Raw genomic sequence first — 23,540 nt, 5'->3', positions numbered from 1 at the left:
CGAACATTGAACGATGTATAATGTAATATAATGATATTGAAAATTTTATAAAGAAAAGGAGAGGGTGTACTTTATGTATGTCCTGTGTTTCATCTAGTAAATGTTTGATGGAATATTTAACTAAATAATTATAAGTTAAGAGAGTAAAGTTAACAAATGAACATATCATGACATTGTGATTGAATAATAATAGTGCTAAAACACTCTTAACCTCTTTAATACTCCATTTCAAGCCTTTGCAATTGCAAATAGCAAAGGCAGTATTGCAGCAAGTACTTTTTGAACAGATCATTGATATATAATAGGGCCATCAAAAGCAAAGACTAAAAAGAGCATCTTGGCAGTAACCAGCATTAAGTTTTTTTTTTTTTTGAAAATAGCCAGCATTAAGTTAAGTCCGCTTTAATTGCATATATAATAGTTCTACATTCACCCGGCTGTCTTCACTCTTCACGGCGTTAGCAACCCTTCACTGCCTTGAGCTCTTCCCTTTATTGACTGCTATACACCGTTATTGAGCGACGTTAACGCCTTGATATTTCCCCGCCGGACCTCGCCTAAATCTTTACCGACGACTACTGCGGTCTGCTCGCATCGGATCGGAGTATGGACGCCTACTCTCCTTTACTAGAGAAAATCCGCATTCCTCAACCATCGTTTCAGAAACTCGCAGTGATTTCAATCTTCGAGAAGCTTCGCTCCGCCCCTCCACACCTGGGCCCCGACTCCTACCCCGGAACTGAAGCCATCACTCAGTGCCTCCACTCCGCCTCTCCCGCCGTCGTTGACCAGTCGGTCCGTGAACTATGCCGCCTCGTCCGGGACTCCAAGCTCGACCTTTCTCGCGGCTTACTGGAGCTCCAGTCAGCCCTCGAAGCCACTGCTTCTCGCTTCGTAAATCTCTTTGTCAGAGGTTTAGGCTATCTCGTTCGGTTAGGTTTCCAGAACAACCCGCATTCCTTTCAGTTTCAAGCCTCCGAAACTCATCCATTTGTCATGGTATCGTATGCTTACAATATGATGAATTATCGTTTATAGATACATTTTAATTAGCTTGATGCTCATGCATGCAATGCATTAATGGATGGCAGATACTTTCTAGCCGAAAAGAGGTCCAAGCCGAGCTTGTGCGACAGGTGCTTATTTTCTTAGCGGAGTGTAAGCAATGCGGCATGGTGGAAGTTTGTCGATTCCTAACACCTTTTCTAAATTCTGCAATTGTGCGGATGTCCTCTTTAGTTTCTCTGACTTCATTTGTCAGAGATTTATTATCATCAATAGCATCATTATGTTGTTCACTTCCTCATGAGGCTATCCCTATTACCAAGCTACTAATTGGGCGGATTAAATACTTTCCCTGTAAAAATGAGGATGTAAGTGTACTGCTTTTCTGAAGTGGATGGAATAAATTTATTGTATCAATTCTTAATCTCTATGCTTTTTAGTGTTTTCATTCTAAGCTGACTTTTGTAGGACTATACAGAGATTTTTTATTTGGTTGAATGCCTAGTGGATGCATACTCTGTGGTCTTGAGGCAGCTTGTTGGAAATGGATTGGTATTGCACTGTGCTAACTATTATTTTTCATTCCGTTCTGTCTTTCAAACTGTCTTCAAGTTTTATATATGCATCTATTGGAATGCTGGATTGGTTGTGCTTGATTTTACCTAATTTAGTTCTTACCATAACTTCTAACAGCTAGTTCATGAAGCTCAATTATGCAGTGTGGAACTACTGGATGCTCTTTTCTCATTGCATAATGATCTTCTCAAGCCGGCAGGTTCCGTTGAGTACATTTTAGAGGTATCAAGGCGCTTATTGGTTGTGCAGAAAGAGCTTGGCCTGAGTTTTTTACCTGAACTATCATCAGCAATATCGTTCATTTTTATAATTCTTGTCCATTCAGAGCTTGAACATGAACAACTCTCTGCACTGAAACTGCTTTGCTTTATCTTAAAGTGGAAAAATGACAGTGGTATTGTTACTACACATCTCTAAATATCCCTTCTACATTTAGTATTAATGACCTGACCATTTTCTTTCTTTTAGTATGTGACATTCTTTCTTTCTACAATTGTTACTCCTACTAGAGTATGAATGTAACCTTCTTTTGCAGGGAAAGATGTTCATAGATCCTCATGCCTAATAAATGAAGAGCTTTTATTCATTTTTCCTGTCATCAACCTTGTATACTCTCCAACTAAATCAGTAAAGCAAGCTGCCATCGATTTGCTTTCTGTTTTGAGAAAGCTCTCAATTAATTTATTGGCTGCACCAAGGACTGAAGTATCAACTGAAAAGAAACATCCTTCCATAAGTACATCTGCACACATTGCTGTTAGGCTACTGCAGAGTTTGTGGCTTCAGGTTTAACTTTGTTGTTATTACCAGTTAAAATGCTTCTGGGTCTTTTTGTTATTTCTTTGTAGCTGTAGCTGCACTAATTAAGAAAAAAAAATTAGTGAAGAACCATTTATCTAAAAAGAAATAAGCTACCAGGAAATACCACCTTTAGATGCATCAGCAGAAAGAGGACCCACAAAGAGATTCTGAAACTCTCAATATATGTTATGTATCCATTTCTGGTTTATAAATTCATTGTTTTGTTAAATCTCCTAATTTACATGATCCATAGAGAAGGTATACACTCCACCAGCAAACAACAGGATACAACAAAACCAATATGAAACTTTTGCAGCATCTAGTATCATAGTATGAACCATTACTGGAATGCCGAATAAATTTAAATGCAATAATTATTCTGTCTTGTTGTGCCTTCTGGCTGTTATTCTAGATTTCTTATCTATTCTTGAATCACCACTGTTGCCAGCATTAAAATTGTGTCTAAAAAGTTCTCTGTATAAATTGGGAGTTTTTCAGGACCAATCTTCATTACCTGGTGTTTTCTATCTAAACTTTGCCTCTGGTATTGAGTCCTCTGTAGACAAGCACAATAAAGCAAAACCATGGACGTCCATGTTAAGTGAGTATATGCAGCGAGTCATTTCAAGAAGAAAGTCCTCTCAATCGATCTCTGAATCTCACGAAAGCCTTCATACTGGTAAGCTGTTTGTTTTGCTGGAACTTGGTATGTTACTCTGTTGTTCTTGTATCTTTGCTAGTTAAACCTAATCAAGGGACAGCTGCAACTACTACTTGTAGAAATGCCTTTGTTACTCGGTGGGATTGCTTGTGTACTTCTTATGCATCAAAGTCTTGGACATTCTGCTGGAGATCTCTTGGCTATTTGCAACAAGATGGACCCTAAACTGGGTGTGCCATTGATGCTAGTCATTCTATTCTACAACCATATCTATTCTGACAACAAGAATGTTGTTTCCCATGGCATGCAGGTGACTTTATGATTGATGTCTGATATAATCTTTATCCATTTTACGATATCTTTGATCATGACATTCTTATTATTGGAGTATTCCATTTTGAAACTTCCAAAAGTCATTTTGGCTCCGAAATTTGTGACTCCTCCAATACATTTTTTGTTTCTTATTGGTCACATTGTCTGCAGTTAAAACTCATGGGCATGCTTCCATCACTTGCTTCACATTCTGCAATGTTACCTCTTGTAGTTCAAACAATTCTACCGATGCTTCAAAAAGACGATAAATCGTAAGTTCTGCAGAGATTGTAGATTGTATGTATTGTCTTGGGAATACACTTGATCTGAAATATACATACATACATACACACACACACACGCGTGTGTGTGTTTGTTTATCCTTAGAAGTGTTCTATTTCTTTCAGTGTTTTGTATGCCACTGCAATACGTTTGATCTGTAAGACATGGGAGTGCAATGATCGTGTCTTTGGAAGTTTACAGGTAATCATTTTCTGCCAAGGAAATCACTTCTGTGCTACTGAACTTCAAATGACACTACTTTTCTTTTCCCATTGCTTGGATAGTAGGGAGTACTACATGCAAACAAATTCACTGAGTTTGCTTCTGATAGAGAGATCTATATTAGTATGGCTCTTTCCATTTGTGATGTTTGCAGAAAGGATCCTGATAGGGGTGTGGACCTTATCTTGTCTGTTGAGGTATATTTTGCTAATTGTTTGTCAATTTCCTAGTTTGGATTCCATAACAAGCTCTCTAATGTCTAATGTCTTCTGAATAACAGGCTTGCATTAAACACCAAGATTCTTTTATTCAGTCTCTTGGTCTTGAAAGCCTCGCCCATCTTTGCGAAGCAGATGTAGTAGGTAGTGCTATGCATTATTTACCTTGAAATGCAGCTTAAACTCCACAAATGTTTTTATCCTGCTGTGAACGATTGTTGGATAATCTTTTGCCAATTGCACCATTTGCACATTGAAATAATCCTTTTACATACCACTATGAGAATGATACTGAGATCCTTAATGCAATTTCTATTTCCTTTATGTATTTGCATGCTATTAAATTTGCTGCTTGATTCACTCTGGTCATCACTTTACTAAATAATATCTATTTTTGCTTCAGATTTTTATACTGCCTGGGATGTGATAGCAAAACAGCTAAACTACTCTGGAAATGCCACTGTTGCCTGCAGGTAAAAGACATTTAAATTTCTTAATAAGTAAAATGGACCACTTTGTTTGTCATCAAGATTCACATGTATGTTTATGACTAGAAGTAAATAGGAAAAACCTGTTTTCATGATTTGTTTTTATGATATTATTATGACACTAGATGTAAAAGTACATAATTTTCATGTGTGTATGCACTAAAGCTAATGGATCCATGGATTCTTTATACTGTTACAATGCTACATATTGACTTCCAGTATTGTTTATAATAATAAGTTCTACTCCTAAAACTAGGCAGAAATTCTTGCCCTTTTCTGTGTGACACTTCACACTTTTGTGATGCTCTTAAGCTTTAGCTACTCCATGGTGCAACTATAGATTTCCCATTGCTTACCTGAATTAAGAACTATACTGAAGTTCCTTGTTTCTTCTCTATGATCAGCCTCTGTCATCTCTTAAGATGGGGTGCGATGGATGCTGAATCATACACTGAAGCTGCTATAGGAGTTGTGGAAGTATTGTGGGAAATCGGAACTTCTGCAACTGTTGGTCATGGTTGGTCAAAAGCTCGAGCATCTGCTTTTGAGGCATTAACTCATTATGAGGTAAACGTAATGGCTGGCTAATTACCATTTCTTTTATGTATTTGTATATTTGTATGTTCAAATACATTGGATTCATTCATTCATCTTTCCCCATTATGTTTCAAATTTTCTTAGGTAGGTCAGTTTCAGGGAAGCCTTCCAGATTTTAATGAAAGGAATTTGGAGTTTCTTACATCTGAGACTGATCTGGAGGTGTTGAGAGCCTTAGAAGCATTGGAAGTCAAAATCATAAATCATGAGCACATGTGAGTCTCTTTCTTACCATTTACTTCTGCCTCTTAGTTTTACTAAATTTCCTGAAGGAGCTGACTTTAAGTTTACTTTTCCCAGTACACGTAGAAGAGTGGTGAAGCAGAAAAGACTGCCAAAAAGCAAGATTGAAAAGTTGCTAGATGTTTTCCCTCAGGTCATGTTTGCTTCAGGTAGGAATTCTATACTTCATGTTTTATGTCAAATAACTGAAATGTGCAGATCTGGTAGGATTGCTGCACAAAATCCACAATATTATCATCTGTGCATTCAACTTGCAGGAAATGGCAGAAGAGCTAGAGAATTACCCGGTGCAGCTCTCTTTTGCCTTTCCTTCACTCTTAAAGGCTTGAATATGCCAGGAGCATCAGAAGTAAGATGCCTTGCACCAGACAATAGAACCAAATTTATTTATTCAGGTTTTCCAGGAATTCTAACCTCTTTTCTGGTGGAAGGCATTGCAAGATGTACTAGATAAATACAAGAATGCAGTGGTTGAGATAGCTGACTCTCTTCAGCTCTCAAGGAATGTTTTGATTGCACTACTGGCATTACAATCATGGAAACCATTTATGCAAAGATGGATAAGGGCTCGCATCATGCTACTTGATACCAAGGTGCATTCTGCTGTGTTGGATAAAACTTCTAATGCTGCTAAGGAAATTTTGAAGGTTGTGTTCCACTTCTTAATGGCTATGGTGCATTCGGTTTGGTTCTTCCAGAACACCAAATAACGTTCTGCCCACAAATTTTGCAGTGTTTGATAGAAATTGCTGAAAGATCTCCTCCCAGATCTGCCGAGAATATTGCATTAGCAATTGGGGCTCTTTGTTCGGTAATAATTTGTTTGTTTCTGGAAATGATCTATTAAAATCTCCTTTGACATTTTTCTGTCAATTAAATTTACATATCTAAAGTGTATAATAATCCAGGTTAAATTTATCTTATTTCCTATCTTTCTGACATCATCTGTTACTTCTAGGTACTCCCCTTATCTGACCATGCTATTAAATCAACTGCTTCAAAATTCTTGTTGAGTTGGCTGTTTCAGCATGAACACGAGTATCGACAATGGTCTGCTGCTATTTCTCTTGGATTGATATCAAGTTTCCTGCATGTGACTGATCGCAAGCAGAAAGTAGAATATATTAATGCACTTCTTGAGGTTGAAAGTCTATTAGCTTGCCTGCTGTGCTATTTCGTATTAATTACTTATAATTTGAGAATTATAGAGTTCTTGTAACAGTAAAATTGCTACGACTATGGTTAAACAAAGAGTTTTGCAGGTGTTATCTGTGAGCAAAAGCACCCTTGTGAAAGGAGCCTGTGGAGTTGGGTTGGGTTTTTCATGTCAAGATCTTCTTACCAAGAGTGGTGCTGAAGATAATTTTCATCTGAGTAAAGGAGCACTCAGAATGGAGGAAATAGATTTGTTAAAAAAGATCATTGGGAGCTTATCCAAGTTGATATGTGTGTTAACTCAATCTTCATCTGATGTTCTGATAAATGCATTTTCATGGCTTCAGCTTGGATCAGATGATTTTGATTCAAATATCACCCCCAAGTTTCTTGGACAATGCAGTGACGACTTTGAGGAAGATGTGTGGGGTGTTGCAGGGCTCATATTGGGATTAGGTAGTTCTGTTGGTGCAATCTATAGAGCAGGTTTTTATGATGCAGTTCTCAATCTGAAAACCTTACTTTTTTCTTGGATTCCCAACTTGAATCCTTCCATTCCATTTCTTACTACCAGTGCAAAAAGTGAGCTTCTGTTCTCCGTGGGTGCTTGTCTTGCAGCACCTATTGTAATGGCTTTCTGTCACAGAGTAGAACTGATGGATGGTACTGAGATTGACCAGCTAGTAGGCTGCTACAAGCATCTTATTTCTGAATTAGTCTCTGTTCAAAAGTTTAGCACTCTTCATCAGAGCTTGTTGATGGCATCTTGTATTGGAGCAGGAAGCCTACTTGGTACCATTTTGAATGGAAGTCTGCACTCTTTGAAAGTTGAACATGTTAAAGATTTGCTGGCATTATTCAGGAAGAGTTACTCTGATCCAAACCCTCCTCTTATTCATTTGGGTGCTACCATTGGGGCAGTAAATGCTTTTGGAGCAGGTGCAGGAACATTGATTCAAGATCACCCTTCATTCTCATCACATGCTACTAATAATCAAAAGGTCAGGGCTTTATATATATATATATATATATATATATATATATATATTTATATATATATATAAATTTTATTTTAATGCTCACATGTAAATAAGGAAGAATACAATTTTAGTAGTTAGATGCAAATTGATGATAGAAAGGAGAAATTTGATATAGAAAGATTATGCAACATCTTTTACTAAATTATGGGAACAGAAATAGTTGAATACCTTTTGAAGAATCCCTATAAGATTTACAAGAATAGTCAGACCTGCCTAGGATCAATTTAATTTCATATTTTCATTCATCATCATCTTCTACCTCTTCTTTTGAAGATTTGATTTTCCAGTCTTTGAGTCTTTAACAGAGGAACAGAGATCTGGCGAAATGATTAAATATGTAACTGAAATTATTAATCGTACAATTTTTTTGACAAATTCTTCTGTACCAGGAATCTTCTTACATCAATGGTCCATTGCTCTCAAGTCCAGCATTGGAGCCTGATTTGACATCACTAGTGCAGGAGATTTTTCTTGTGGCACAAAATCCTGATGCTGATCAACTGCAGCAGTATGCTGCATGGGCAGCTTCATTCCTTAGGCATTCTTTACAACTGCAAGAGCATTATAATGAAGCTACTACAGTTAGTGGTGCAGGCACAAAGAATGTCTCACACATTTTTTCTGAGGACAGCACAGTTTTGAAGCTCTCTTTGTGGCTAAGTCATCTGAAACATCCTGGGGTATGGTTCTTGTTAGATTTGTCATTTATTTTAAGCATTGTTATTCATGAGAATATCTTTTGCATGTTTCACATGTTAACATTATGTTATGCAATATGCACACTGCATTACTGTAAGAAAACTATCATAACAATTCTTTAAGTTTGGTATCTGACAATCTGAGTTGAATGTCTTGTTACATGCTCACCCCTGCCCCAGCAAAAATCTCTTCCATTGATTATTGTTTTGTGATCGAAATCCTTCTTGCTTTGTATTTCAGACAGGTAATATTTCACATGTTAACACCATTTCAATGGTTTTACGTTGTCTTGAGCACGCTCCCAGATTACCATCATTAGATTGGGGAGCAATCATCAGAAGATTCATGAGATATGAGAGTGAAGTTGCTGAATTGTTGTCACAAGATGTAACCTTCAAGAAAGGACATCTGAGGGAGGAATGCCTACTTTTCTCTCTATCTCATGCCCATCAATTTGATCACCTCCTTATCTTCCTTGATGAACTCTGTGACTTTGCCAGGATGAGGACACTTGAGCCAACTCTGCAATCATGCATACTCGTACACCTGGCTGATCTAACTAAGATATTCTCCAGCTCTCGGCTTGTGAAGCTATTTAATGATGTTGCTTGTTTCTTATCTTGGTTAGTTTCATCTGGCCTTTATAGTCCTGAACAGAAAAGCTCATTAAGGTTTTCATGCTGGAGAGGCCTTAATCAGTGTTTGAATGAATCTTCTCTTGACACTCAAAGTTATACGTCTGAAATAGAAAACTGTATGAAGGTTCTCTTTGATTTGCTGCCCCAGTTTCCTTCTGTTGGCTCTAGAGAACTGTATCAGGCAAATATCATAGAAGAATGGTCTGAAGCAGTTAGATGCCTTGGGAAGTCTGAACAAGGATGGTTATTGGATCTTCTGCAGGTGCCTATGCCTATTAATATTTTACTGTCTTCCTTTTTGTCCCTTAGTGTCTATTTATTAGGGGAGGGAGGGGAGAAATTGATTTGAGCACTTCACGTCTTCACTACACGTGTTAAGTTTTTTTATCTACTTCGTTGAAAACTTGATCTTATTTTTAAGAATTGTGTTAGATGTCTTGCTGAAAATTTGAGCTTTTGTCCTACTATGGTGCCTATGGATTATTGGATTGAGTCATTTATTATAAGAAGTTCCTATGCAAGTTCAGATGCTTCTGGTATTGCTCTAGTATGATCGCTGTTGTCTGTTTTGTGCTTCACAGATTTCGGAGGTGAATCTTATAGAGGCAAATGGTCAACAACTTGAATCTGTGAAAAAGATTCAAGTGAAATCAAGATTAGTTCAAACTGGCTCTGTTCCATTTAGTGAACTTGGCAAACTTAAAGCTTATATGTTGAACTGCAGATGTGAAGGTCAGTTCCTTGCTCCCATGTTTACACCCAGTAACTTTAGCATTTGAAATTCTCCCATTATAACATTGTTTCTTTAAGTAACTGCTTTAGCTCACCTCTGAATGCTTAAAGCTCCCTGTGCAGTTATCTGGGATGCTCTACTAGGAGTTACAGAGACTTTGCACTATGCTGATGGGAGTGTCAAAAGACAATGGCTTGTTAACGCAATGGAAATTAGCTGTGTCTCAAAATTTCCTTCCACGGTAATTCTACTTTTGTTTGTCAAAGCAGTAAATCCAAATACAAAAAAAAAAACATTCTTCCTTTTTGGTTCATAATTGGAAACTCAATGATCTATCCTAACCTTGGGGCATTTTGTACAATAGAATCACAGCACAGGAATGAAATTCATATCATAATTTTTATATAAGTATTTGATTGAAGACAATATATTGGAATATATGTTGATTCCTTTTTGCATGGTATTCACTACTTGCATTTTGTAAGAGAAAAAATGATAGGGAATGGAATTTACATTCCTAAGAAATCCTAACACATGAAAGGAATTAGAGATCAGAATTGCAATTCCAACCTTAACATGATTCATGTGTAACAAACAGAGCCTTAACATGCATTCTCTTTAGTTATGTCTTATTTGGGAGAATTTTGATGGTCTGAATACCCATTTCTTATGAGCTCACTGGCCTGTGGCCCTCCTTTGAGTATGTTTGGACCAGAAAATTCTGTAAATCCTATTTGTAGAGATTATTATGCTTGCCTCCTCTTTGGTCTTGCAGGCTCTGCAGTTTATTGGCCTACTATGTGGAAGCTGTTGCAGATATATGCCTGTTTTAGTTGTAGATCAAATGACGGTGTTGAGTGACCTACCTGTCACACTAACATCCCTTCTTTCGGATAGCAACTGGGCAGTAGTAGCAGAATCTGTTGTTTCTCATCTGTGGTCATTAACTTTACGAGTTTATAACTTGGCAAAACATACAGCAGATGATTACCCGCCTAACCAACTGCCTATTGACAGTAGTGAATATGACAAGGCAGCATTCCTCTTCCAGGTATTGCACCATTCATGCATTTCTCTGAAAAACTACCTACCCCCAGAGAAGCTACTTCAGTTGACGAACATCACCATCCATTAGAGTTGACACCTTCAAGAATTTTTTCTTATCTTCCTCTGAGACTATGTCAATGTCACTCTCATATAAACATAAGCTGTCCATATGAGATTTTGAAGTATAGCATCATCTATGTAAATCTTTTGTACAACTTTCTTTACACACACACAGGTTCAAGTTAAAACATCTCTCTTAGTAAAAAGTGTGGATACATCCAACTTTCATTTTGAGAAATCAAAGGTTGGGATCTTACCATTACTTAACTTTTAAGTTTTTAATAATTATAAAATAAATTTCACTCTTAAAAATTATTTTAATAATTATGGAGTATAAAATTGATCCGGTGTTTTTATTTTGTAGCCGCTTACCCAAAATTTTGATATTTTCATTACTAAAATAATCCTCTCTTCTTTTTTTTTCCAAGTCTTATACATTGAACAAGTATCTATATTTCGTGCAATGGTCAATGGTGAAAAAGAACATAAATACAGATTGAGCTAGGAAGAAAAGGAGCAAATTTGACTTAAAAAATGCAGTTAAAAGAAAAGCACTCTTATCCAGACATAAAAGCTCTTTCCTAAAGTGAACTACAAAACAAACTATAACAAGAACACAGCACAGTCCCTTCCCTCCGCGGCTCCGCCCACCCTCGCAGTCACTCCAAAAGAGAAACAGAGAAAAGACACTTCGATTGAAATTTCTAAAGAAAATAAAAAAATCAATTTCACTGAAATTTTGATATTCCTATATGCAACATCAACCTTACAATTAATAGAATTGAATGTAAAATCAGGAAATTCCCTCTTTACATTTGCAACATGAGGAGAAAATTTTTGAAACTAGAATAATGACAATTTCTAAAAGACCTGAATTATTTTAATGTAACTCGCTGTACAACTGACAATTAGACCATCCTCACTCTGATTGTTTCTCACCAGACATCAACATGGAACTAGACTTGGAATCTTCATCAACATTCAAATCCTCTTGATCATTCTCACATTTTTCAGTGTTTTCAATTTCACCACTCCCAGTAGCATCCGCATTTATGGTGGTGCCATCTTTTGCAGGAGGATGGACACTAGTATCTGAAGACTGTAAACGGGCAGTCAAGGTTTCCTCTTCAACTCCAACATCCTTGCTAGTCAAGGCATTTTCTTTGACACCACCAACTTTGTTAGAACTAGAGGGCAACTGCCACTTAAACTGCAAAATATGGCCTTGCCAGCTTTTGCCATTCAAAAATGCTCTTTCAGCAGAAAGACGTGATGCAAAAGATATTCGTGCAGATAATTTGGATGAGTCCGCATCATTTTGCCCCTCCACATCTTCCAGTTCCACAGACACAAGTTCACCAAAAGCAGAGAAGTGTTCCTTCAGAACATCAACCTACAAAACAGAAACAATTACTTGAGTTCATCACAGAAAAAATAGAAGCTCATACAAATAAATCCAGGCTAACTAACCATTAACTGGAAATACATATAGAGATTAAAACATGAAAAATAAAGCATGGAAAGCATTCACAGAATGCCTTTCTCATACTTCCTACAGAAATTAGCAAGCATGGATTGGATTGCTAACTCCACAGCATTTTTTTTTTGGGGGGGGTGGGGGTGGAGGGATGGGGAGAACACTCCCAACCCATATATGTGTCATACCAAGTAGGTGAGGGAGAAAATAAAACCAACAGAATCGGGTTAGACTGAAAAGAGGATGAGGAAAGATTACGTTTGCCAGAGCGGTTGGAATAGGTGGGTTGATTTTGAATGCAGTAGGGCGGTTGTCCAGTTTGTATCTATTGAAGTTGAAAGGTGCCCCCAAAGGTGCCAACGGACGGAATGATGGTTTAGAGACTGGAGGTTGGGGTGTTGCCATGGTAGAAGCAGAGTTCGAACATGAGAGAACAGCACTATTAGCAGAGCTGTTGCTATCAGGTACTGCTTCAGATTCTGGTGATGAAACAGTAATATCAGGTTCACCGAAGCTCAAAGTTTCTACTTTTATGGATTCAGCTACTGTTCCTGTTTTTTGCCTCTTAGCAGCCTGATCTTCATCTTTGAGAACTGTACCCTGCATACAACGAAACTTTGAAGATAGTATGACAGGGCTCTTGAACACATTAACATTTGTAACAGCCTCAAAAAAATGTAGCCAAATATGAGAGCAAAAGAAATACCAGCCAAATATAAAAATCCACTTTACAAAACAAGAGTAATTTTTAATAAGCTGATATGTTCTTTATTATTAGAATTGATTTATTTCTGGCTTTGTTCTTTTGGTTTTAGGTAATTCATTTCCTTATTCTAGATTAGTATAATTAGTTCCGATATTAGCTTACTTAGCCTCAATAAGTTTCCTTTGTAAACTTTAGGAAAGTATAACTCTCTTCTATATAAAGAGAGATTTGCATTGCTAATTAAAAAAGCCAGAAATTACAAGAAACAAGGAGAAGGAAACTCCATAAAATCCTCTTTTATCTCTTTTGTTCAGTGTTGCAAAAATCCTGCCTAGGCGCCGATTAATCCCCGCCTAGGCGCTAGGCGCCGGTGGACTGCCTAGCGTATCACCTTAAATGGTGGTCTAGGTGACCGCCTAGACCTCCTAGGCACCGACTAGGTCGCCTAGTTGGCCGATTAACTATTGTTCTTTTTTTTTTAATGGGTTATTTCACTCAAAACAACATCGTGTTGAGCGAAATAACCCTAAATTGTAGGTTAATATTTAATATTTTAGTATTAGCTATTAAAGTATTATATAATTTATAATTATTAGTCTTTAAAAAATTAAAAATACTTAAACAAATTTTAAAAAATAAAATAAAATAATACACGGGCGCCTAAGCACCGATTAATCCCCGCCTAGGCGTCCTAGGCGCTAGGCGCTCTCTGAGTGCCTAGCGATTTTTTCAACCATGCTTCTGTTCTTATGATTCCAGCGTTTCTCCAACCATAGGCAAATCAGTACCGCCCTCAACATATTCCTCTCGCCCCTTGACACGTGCCTTTGCCCGGGGCATAACGTAAGCACAATCAATAAATGAGTACTTACGATTAAGCATGCATGTTATCAACTTATCATCCCATAATGTGAGGGAACAGTATGATTCCTAGACTCACCGACCCCTTAGGAATTTCAGTAGCAGAAAATTAAATCTATGACCAAGTATCATACTATCCAAAATACTAAATCACAAATATAACATTATAAATGGCATTTTCTGCTGAAATTAAATAGAGAAGTTAACTCGTATTTTACTTGTTTCTCAAGTTTATCCAATTGCCGCCGAAACTCATTACGCTTTTGATCAAGCATCTCCTGCTTTATACGAAGTTCTTCCTTTAACATTTCTAAACTTTCCAGCTTCTTTTGCGAAGGTGGCAGGGCCCTTGGACCATTAGTAATAACAGGCTTAGGATTATCAGGTGCAGGTGGAGCAGCAACAGAACTTCTGTGAACTGCAGATTGAATACTTTCTTTTCCTTTATAAGCAACAGAGACATGGGATGAAACTGAAGCTGGTGTCGCCCCAGCAGCATGTCTTTGTGTATTATTGCCAGTACTTACTCCATTTTCTGTAATACGGTCCCTTTTAGCCCACCAAAGCTTGATAAAACGGTTTCCCATCACAGCATCAGGCGCCTTTAAAGCTGCCTCAGCTTCTTCTCTCTTAGAAAATTGGACAAAAGCTCGATCACTATTCAGTGGGATATAAATGTCAATTATCTCTCCAAATTTTTGAAAATGAGAAAAAAGAGCTTCCCTTTTGTTGTCCTTTTGTGGGATGCCATTAACAAAGAGAGTTCGAATTGCCTTTTGAGAAGATTTTTTTATATTGCGTCCAATATTACTTTGTGACTTAAAAGACAATTCTGTCATGTGTGGGTCAGTATTTTCAGAATCTATATGTTTCCCATGACGGAATGCACATTCAATGCTACTTGATGAATCTAGACCTTTTTTTGCTTCATAATCAAGATGACTTAAAGCATCTACAGTGAAATCAATCTTCTCCTTGACTTGTGCTTTATTGTTTGAACTGCCAATTCTTCCCATAGCACCTTGAGATTCAGTAGCAGCCCCACTGCTTATAATTGGGTGCTCAATATCATTGCCATCAGACAGCCCAACCCGACCGTGATCACATTTCACATCCACCAAATCCCCAGTTTCATCAACACTTGGTGGATTAACTCCAAGGACTGCAGCTGATTTCTCATGATGATCACTTGTCCATAAAGGCTGATCAGGATCATAAACATCAGCTACCCCAGCCAGAGAACTTCCCACAAGTGCACCATTCAAGCCTAATCCTTCCTCAGTCATTCCAGGCTTGCCACCTTTATGTAGAGCTTTGCAATTGATCAATGAACCAGAAGGACCAACTGCAGGTAGAGCTCCTTGTCCACCAACTGTTCCCATCAGGTGTGCAGAAGGAACCGATACAGGGAGATTAAACTGAGAAAGGCTCTGCAATTTAGAAATAACATGGTTAAGTAGGTCCCAACATGATGTAATTTACTGATTTACAGAGAAAATGTTCCCAACAACCAACCTCTCAATGACTAAAATCCAATACAACTTGAAAGAATGATGCCCAAGATGCAGAAGGCAACTGAATATTATTTACTAGCTTATTAATGGAAACCCAAAATATCATCTTCTATGTTCCCTATTTCTATTTTTAAATAATATTTACAGTGTGTTATTAATATGTTTAAAAATAAATAAGGGAAAATTGCACTTTCGTCCCTAAGTTATCATTGTTGTTGCACTTTTCGTCCTTTCGTGCTCACTTTTCGTCCCTGAGTTATACTAAAGTTGCAAATTCCGTCCCTAATGTTTTATTAGTAAAGGGACGAAAAGTACAACGTCAATGATAACTTAGGGACGAATCCTACACTTACCCTATAACTTAGGGACGAAAAGTGCAATTTTCCCAATAAATAACTAATTAAATAAAAGACAAGTACTCCAGGGCTTGCGGCATTCAATTTTCCCTGGCCAACAACCTTATCCTTTTGCGCCTAAAACCAATACTATCTGCAATATAATTGTCCATGTTACTATAATTACTTGCTACAAAATGAAGTGATGGTTGTTTATTACACTGCCAAGGTAGTAAGGCCAAAACCGACACATACAAAATATAAGTTTATGGTAAGGATAATAGTGTCCACTAGTAGAAAGAAATACCTGAACATCTTCAACAACAATTCGATTGACCCCATGCTCCATCGGGCACATGTCTCCTCTTAGGCAAAATCCACGCTCCTCAAAATCTCTACATCTTTGCCGGGGTATTCCCATACCTATTGAGGGGTTCAACGGTGCCATAAGTGTACCTTGTAAACCATGGGGATGCAGTATATCCAGACCAGTATTAGGGACACCAGGAACCATTCCAAATGCCGCCCAAGATGAACTTTGTGCATGGGAAGCATTAGGCATGCCTCTTCCAGCGAAAAAACTAGGTGCAGTGGAGCCTTGTTGAATCGGTTGAGGCACAATATCAACTGAGCTGAACCTCAAATCACGCTGGAACCAAACACCTGGTTCCCTTCCTCGACCTCTACAGTCTCCAGACAGTAAGTTCGGTGTTATTCTTTGGTTTGCAATTTGTGGGGCTCTGGAAAATGAATTCATGCCTCGTCTTTTTTCGAATCTCGTGGTCTGTCCTTTTTCAAAAGTGGCAGAATCAGATTCCCGGTAAAGGTGTCCATTTTCAAAGGGCTTGTGTTTCCTGTAAGGTCTGGTCAAAACTGGTTCATAAGGATCCATCTCAACAGATTGGGAACGTGCCCCCTTCCTACGGTGCTTATGATTACGATCATCATCATCCTCTTCACTGATTTCTTTTTCTTCAGGATCACTGTCACTATCAGAAGTTGAAAGTGCTGGCTTCAGAGATGAAACTTTGAGCTCCATGAGTTATAGTGGTCAGACTAAATTTATGACACCAAAAAAATCTATGTTCCAGATAAATGAGATAATAGTACTAATTCGTTGGACCAAATCAACTCAGCAATACCTCTAGGACCTGAAAGGCAGAAAAATAACATAGACAAATCAGATAACTTGAACTAATTAATTGCATAGAAAACTACCACTGAGCATAGCAGAAAATGAATTGCATAAATTATCCTCTTCAGAGGGAGAAGGAGAGTGCCATAAATGTAAAATCTTAAAGAGAAAAGTGTACTGCAAAATGTGGGGAGAGTTAGGACATGCATATTATGAAAGAATATATCAATGAATTTGGTCTCATGTTTGTAATGTCTGTACGAAGTCACAGAAATTACATTTTGATGTGCCTAGGTGGCTAGGTGCATACAAGTGTATGTAATAAACACAGAGACTACTCAGGAGAGAGAGAGAGAGATGCCAATATTTCTGATTTTCTGGGGCAGTTGACAAAAATGTGCATGTTTAGAAAACTGGACAAAAGTGCGCAAAAATATTTTTGGTTATGCATCTTTGGAGAACCGCATAAGTCATAACCAATATGCGTTTCTCAATTTTCCAAAAATAATTTCTAAAGGTATTCCAAAATTTGAAAATAAGCATAAACTTTATGTGTTTATGCATATATTTCTAGAACAAAATTAAAACTATGGCGTACCTAGTCTAATTCAATATAAGATCATAAACAGTATGCAGCCTTCAAAAATTTTAGGGAAGTTGCATATCCTTTATACATACATCCCTTCTCTTTCAAGGTAATCTGAATCTGAGGTAAGAAGGAAGGCAATGGACCAAGGAAGGTTGATGGCCAGCACAAAGCTTTGTCAAAACATGTAATGGAATCTAGAAAATGAAAAAATAGAAACCATACAACTGATCTCAAATAGATTGAGAATTTTGGCCAACAATCCTACTGTTCTAATTTGATGCAAAACCCAACATGTTTGTGGAAAGCATATTAAGCAGTTTGGGGAACATCAAGTCTTATGAGACCAACTAAAAACATGATCAACACAAAATATTCAGAGTCTTCTTCAATAATGCACCATCACTATAAGTCAGGGCAATTCCCCAATTCCTTAATCAACTCAAGTACGTAAAATCCGTCTCAAGCTATGCCTAACGTAAACCGGAAAAAAAAATGTAAGGTTCGAAAGACCTGAAATGAATTTGCACTTGAGTTTGCAAGCTCAATTCAACTTGCAGCAACTACATTTCAGCACAAGTATCAACTACTAAATACAAATTCAGAGAAAACATTACAGGAAAAAATAAAAACGAAAGAAAAAGTTGAGTCCTCCCCCCTCCCAACAAGAAAATCCCTAATACAATCCGCGGCCATGTAATCACAACATTAGCTCACACCGATTAAATTAGAGAAAGCATAAATAAGAAGAAGGAGATAAGAGAACAAACCGGGGATTCGATCGAATTGGATTGCGTCTCGGGGTTAGGGTTTTGATTTTCCCAGCCAAATTCGTATGTTTTTTTGTCTGTAAATTATATCTGTAAACAAATATAGTTATTATTTTATATAAATGAGCGTCGCCTCCAGACTCCAGTACTCATAGGCTGACCGTAGTTTGGTAGTCTTCGTATTTCTCCTTTTGATTAAAAGTATATGAACCAGGGAGACTCGTTGCCGATGCCAATATTATCTATTTGTCCCCACACTCTGTCGAATTTTCAATAGAGTATTTAACAAATAACCTTATACTCAGATAGCTGATTAAATTAGTTAATACGTAGTAGTTAATTAGTTAATTAATTTATAGATAGTATTAGTTTAAAAAATGTTTCATAAATTAAGACCATCAAAATATAAAATTTAATTTTTATAACATCTAATCGGTTCTAAATTTTTAATGTTTAGATTCTGATTGTTGTTGATGTCCGTGTTATTTGTTCTATACGAAGCATAAAATTAAATAAATTTTATGAAAGTTAAATATGAGGGGAATTGTTTTAGATTATACTTACGAAATAATAATGGGAGCCATGAGATTTGCACCAACAAAAGTTACATAAAATATTTCATTCCCGTAATTTATATACTAAAGTCACAGTACATTACATTGAAGATATTAACATAGACAGCAAGCTAGACAGCTTGACTAAGGAATGAAAATTACATTAAAAACAAACAAACAATAAAATGATAAAACGTAATTGAACCGATAATAACTCATCTCATTAGAAAAAGTACTCAATTATCACAGAACCGGATGGATTAGCCCATGGAACTTGGGTCGAAACCATTTGGTCCTCATAAACAACAGGAGCATCAACCCCATTGATCCTGCAAATTGTGGGCTTCTGTGAGGCATACAAACGCATTTCACCTGAACCTTTAAGCCCAACTGTTATGGAATTGTTCTCATCGTCAAGCTTAATAGATTGGATAGCACCGCCGGTGTTGAGCATGTTAACAAGCCCAATGGGCGCAAAATGGATGCCTTTAGGCCCAAACTTTGTGATGGGAGCAACGGTAATGAGCTCGAAATTGAATGGCTCAAGTGTAATCTGAATGTTATCTGTTGGGTTCGCGAGGACTAGCTTTTTCTCTTGGAACAAGTAAAGGGCAAATGCTTCTGCTTCTTGTACACAAGTTTGTATGGATCCTTGGCTCCACTCCACGTCCTTGGGCCCGGCATTACACGACAAAACATGAGAACACTCTGAGGCGCATTTGTTACGCCTTGTTTCGCGACACCACCCCCCTCCTTGACAGTTAAATGTCCCAACAACTCCAGTGTACTGTTAAATTTAAATAAAAATTACTGTATCTTGTAGTCTAGTGGCACGAAGTGACTCTCATATATAAGAATTCAGATACTGTATGTATTGTCTTAATGTTTACTATACCTTGTTGAGGTTCCAAATTTTGAGGATGGTCTTGCCATTGTGGAGAGGGTCTTCAAAGAGGCAATCACGAGTGGGAAGGGCATAGTGTTGGCAACGCATGATGGAACCATTGGGCAAGACCAATTTCTTGAGAAGGTCGAAGTTGTGGTTTTTGGGCGAGTCACTTACGTAAATGGGGCCACCGGAGATGGCACGGGAAGCGGCATGGAAGTCGGCGCAAGGGTGGGTGGACTGGAACATGTCCCAATCAGGGTGAATGAAGTTTCCCATCCATAAGCTATTATAGGCACAATGAACCATATGACAACCTTGTAGCCAAAACGTGCCGTTCGGATCACCCGACGGGTCAGTGCACCAAAAATCATCTCCTGTATTTCAATCACACATCAATTAAAAATTAAAATCCAACCATACTAACACAGATAAATAAAATAAAAAAAAAACACAGATAAATTAAAGGTAAGGTATATATATACTTACCAACACGACCAAGGGAAATGGCTTCAGTTCCGAGAAACATAAAGTCGTTGCAGTGCTCCATGCTTGCAATGACCCCGTTGCCATTGAAATGGTTTTTGACTGAAGATGTCAAGGCTTGGTAGTAAGCTTTAGCAAGCTCTACTCGACCACCATAATCCTCACACAACATTTCCAGCAACTGTACACATATATTTATCAAAAAATATATAAATCAATTTTTTTTTTAATTTTTATATTCACTAAATATTAAATTTGTTGCTTATTTAATTGCGTGCCGACCGAACACAGTGATTTATAGAACTTACATGAATCACATCGACTTTGACTCCGTCGATACCAACGGACTCCAAGTGAGAGTGTAGGCCCTCGTACAGTTGATGAGCCATTTCTGGTGGGACCAGCCCGATTCCGTTGTTCACAATTTTGTCAACCGCTAGATCTTCCATGGTCTTCTCCAGTCCCGGGCTCAACTTGGGGCGGATTATATTGGATTCGGGTAAGCCCGAAACATTGGGCCGAAGCCCGCCCCAGTACCCGCACAACGCATGCCAAACGTACACGTAGTCCACTGTGTTGAAAGTCTCCTTGACGTCTTTGATGAATGAGCCCATGCCTTTGGTCCCACTTTTCGGGCTGGCGTAATCTCTGAACTTGTAATTTTCCTGGAATTTTATGAGCCGGCAAGGCATTTGCTCGCCGGCGGCGGTTCTGTTCATCCCCTCGGTCGTGATGGGATCGTCGTCGTGAGAAATGGACTGCCATCCGTCGTCGATGAGGACGAGCCCAGGTGGGCACCCACCTTCCACGAGGCTGTGGACCCCATCCCAAACACCTTGAGGGTGAACTGTGAGGTAGAAAGCATCCCACGTGCACCAACCAAATTTGTCCACGATTCCCGGAGGAGTTTTTTCCTCCAAGAGCTTGAACGTCCCAAGATGAACCCTTGCGACTTTAATCGCTTCTTTCACCAAATTGAACGGATCATTACCGGCATGCATGTATAGAACGTTCCGGAATGAATCGCCGGAGACTTTGGTTGACCCGCTCTCGACGCAGATGTCGACGAAGTCGTCTTTTCCGGGCTGGAGCGAGGCCCGGAATGGTCCTTCCAGGAGTGGAAGGACGACGACGTATGGGCGGCCCGAATCCGAGCTGTCGAGAATGAGTATTTGAGTCTCGTATTCCAGGTCACGCCCATTGCTTCCGGTCCAGTGAGTTGTCCACCACACTTTAAACCGGAAAATGCTCATGAACTTAATATCCTTCAGCTTTCCCACCGCCGCCACGTGGCGGCACTTAGCCTCCGCCGCCTCGAAGCCGACGAAACAGCCCGCCGTCGATAATTCTCCGACAGTGTAAGGTGAAGGAGTGGCTACAATACTAGGTGGAACTTCCGAAAGAATAACATGATCGCCCACCATGAATTTCGAATCTTTCAGCGTAATCACTGATGATGATCCTTTACGGCCATTAACGACAACGCTACCATTTGCAGCGATTTCGTTAGAACAAGGAGCCATTATATTGGTAAACAAATATTAAGATCAAGAAAGAAAGAAGCACCGTACAGAAATATATATATAAAACTGCTCACTATATAGAATTATGATCGTGAACGATTTCTGTACACAACAAATAATGGAATTGAGTACTGAGTGTGTAAAAGTAAGAATGAAGTGATTGAAAAGAAGCACGGCTAGCTGTAGCTGTGTGTTTGTGTTCGAAGTTAATGGTAAATTTATAGGCAATAATGTGATGGAGAGCCACGGGGGAGGGGGGATGCATGCGAAGCTTCAAGCGAAGGGGTGTTTTGACTGTTTTCTTCGTGTGTCGGTTGGCCGGTCGTTAGATTGGAGCTGAGATTTAGGGAGGACCGTAGGATAGTCTAAGACAAACAAAATTAATTATGAATTATTAAATAATGTTACGTATTATCCATGCGACTTGTCACTTTCATAGCAAAACTTCTTCATTTCAAAGTTGGGTAGTCAGATTTTTTTAATACAGAAGAGGACCATAAATTAAAGGAGTGGCCTTAGATGGTGACAATACAAATATATTTTGTGCGGTGGGGTTTCTACAGGGTTCTATCAACTTTAAATGGGAAAATACTAAATACCAATAAATTACTTTATTAAGAGTTACATACGTAATTTAATTTGGAATGAATGAATAAGGTAATTAACTCATTATAATAACAATGAAAAAAAAAAAAGGAAGAATCAAAGATTAAAAAGAAAGGGAGGAAGAAGCTGGAAAAAGGATTGCCTTTGTTAATGACTAGACATTTGAGTATTTATTACTACATATGATTTATGAACCTATATCGCTATATGAGTATATGACCACGGTCTTATTACGACTTTGAATCCACAGTTCACATTTCTAGAAAATAGCAGATTGGAACCGACAGTTTCGGTTCTTTTTTAGTATTTTTAAATTTTATTTTTGAAATATAGTTAAATTTCGACAATTTATTTTTAAATATTTTCATTCTGAAACTTTTTAAAATGTTTATATACTAAAATAGTAAAATAATCGTGGACTTGCACTTAATTTTATTAAAATTAAGTTGCCTTCTGATTTTTGAAATAATCAAATCGGAATCGTTCATACAACTCTGATTCCACTTCGATTCTAACGATACACAATTCAGTTTGAACCGTTTGGTTTAAATAGAACCCCGGTTATCCTGCCTATTCAGTCTTGTTTATGATAAAAAAAACAAAAAAAAAAACAAAAACAAAAACAAAATTCAACGACTAGTTAGAGATTACATAAATTATGAGAGCGCAAATGCTATATCGCCCACAATGTTGATTGGGATTAGTCAAGTTGCAGGGAGTATTTGATACTCCTCCATCGTTTCTTGTAAATTGTCTTGCTCGTGATTTAATGAATTAAGTGTTTGCTTTAACAAACTAAAAGTAAATAAATTAAGGGAAAATGGTTAAATATGCGTCCAAACATTTCATAAAAAGTCAATTAGGCTCATGACCTTTTAAAACGTGTAATTAAAACCCCAAACATGTCAAATTGAAACAATTAAGCCCACAAACCGGTAATTGACTTGTTATTACCGGTCATTTGGATTTTTCTGCCACTGGCATCACTTTCCGGCGACCAGCGGCGACCGAATTGTTGCCGGTTGCCATCATCGGCGACTAGTTGTATTCTTCACGGAGAAGGCGACCAGAACTCCGGTCGACTTCTCTCGCCTTCTCCGTGAAGAATGCGACCTATCACCGGAGATGACAACCAGCGACGATTCGGTTGTTACTGGGTTGCTAAAAAGTGATGTCGATGGTCGAAAAATCCAAATGACCGATAATAACATGTCAATTATCGATTTGTGGGCTTAATAGTCTCAATTTAATATATTTGAGAGTTTAATTGCACGTTTTAAAAGTTCATAGATCTAATTGGCGACCCTTTTCCCTTAAATTAATG

The 23,540-nt window shown here is 38.0% G+C and overlaps 3 protein-coding genes across 4 annotated transcripts; 1 reads left to right on the top strand and 2 right to left on the bottom strand.

Moving 5' to 3' along the window:
* The first annotated feature begins 441 nt into the window (after nt 1–441).
* Nucleotides 442–11,044, top strand: LOC116012641 (protein RST1). 2 transcript variants are annotated; one of them, XM_031252251.1, is made up of 25 exons: nt 442–999; nt 1,092–1,373; nt 1,474–1,557; nt 1,699–1,975; nt 2,117–2,367; nt 2,881–3,061; nt 3,163–3,353; nt 3,527–3,627; nt 3,763–3,838; nt 3,925–4,056; nt 4,140–4,221; nt 4,481–4,550; nt 4,970–5,132; nt 5,247–5,377; nt 5,463–5,554; nt 5,663–5,754; nt 5,837–6,052; nt 6,139–6,216; nt 6,364–6,546; nt 6,668–7,561; nt 7,990–8,280; nt 8,540–9,199; nt 9,519–9,669; nt 9,793–9,911; nt 10,446–11,044. In XM_031252251.1, exons 1-25 carry the CDS (start codon nt 607–609, stop codon nt 10,803–10,805), a joined length of 5,550 nt encoding a protein of 1,849 aa, XP_031108111.1. In that variant the 5' UTR covers nt 442–606; the 3' UTR covers nt 10,806–11,044. The 2 variants fall into 2 exon arrangements, with proteins under 2 accessions (XP_031108111.1, XP_031108112.1); XM_031252252.1 differs by lacking the exon at nt 442–999 and having other exon boundaries at nt 1,257–1,373; nt 1,712–1,975.
* Nucleotides 11,045–11,472: 428 nt separating this feature from the next.
* LOC116012820 (zinc finger CCCH domain-containing protein 41-like) lies at nt 11,473–18,358 on the bottom strand. Its single transcript, XM_031252494.1, has 5 exons — nt 18,162–18,358; nt 15,978–16,821; nt 14,040–15,251; nt 12,513–12,854; nt 11,473–12,170 (listed from the first exon to the last, which is right to left on the bottom strand). The coding sequence occupies exons 2-5, from the start codon at nt 16,707–16,709 to the stop codon at nt 11,697–11,699; spliced, it is 2,760 nt and encodes a 919-aa protein (XP_031108354.1). The 5' UTR covers nt 16,710–16,821; nt 18,162–18,358; the 3' UTR covers nt 11,473–11,696.
* A 391-nt stretch (nt 18,359–18,749) lies between these two features.
* On the bottom strand, nt 18,750–21,810 carry LOC116013517 (probable galactinol--sucrose galactosyltransferase 5). Its single transcript, XM_031253318.1, has 4 exons — nt 20,396–21,810; nt 20,091–20,268; nt 19,611–19,978; nt 18,750–19,502 (listed from the first exon to the last, which is right to left on the bottom strand). Exons 1-4 carry the CDS (start codon nt 21,608–21,610, stop codon nt 18,939–18,941), a joined length of 2,325 nt encoding a protein of 774 aa, XP_031109178.1. The 5' UTR covers nt 21,611–21,810; the 3' UTR covers nt 18,750–18,938.
* Between the last annotated feature and the right edge of the window lie 1,730 nt (nt 21,811–23,540).

Source organism: Ipomoea triloba, chromosome 3 (genome assembly GCF_003576645.1).
Source record: "Ipomoea triloba cultivar NCNSP0323 chromosome 3, ASM357664v1".
Taxonomy (NCBI): domain Eukaryota; kingdom Viridiplantae; phylum Streptophyta; class Magnoliopsida; order Solanales; family Convolvulaceae; genus Ipomoea; species Ipomoea triloba.
Note: the sequence above shows the minus strand (reverse complement) of the source record. Positions and strands in the feature narration are given on the sequence as shown.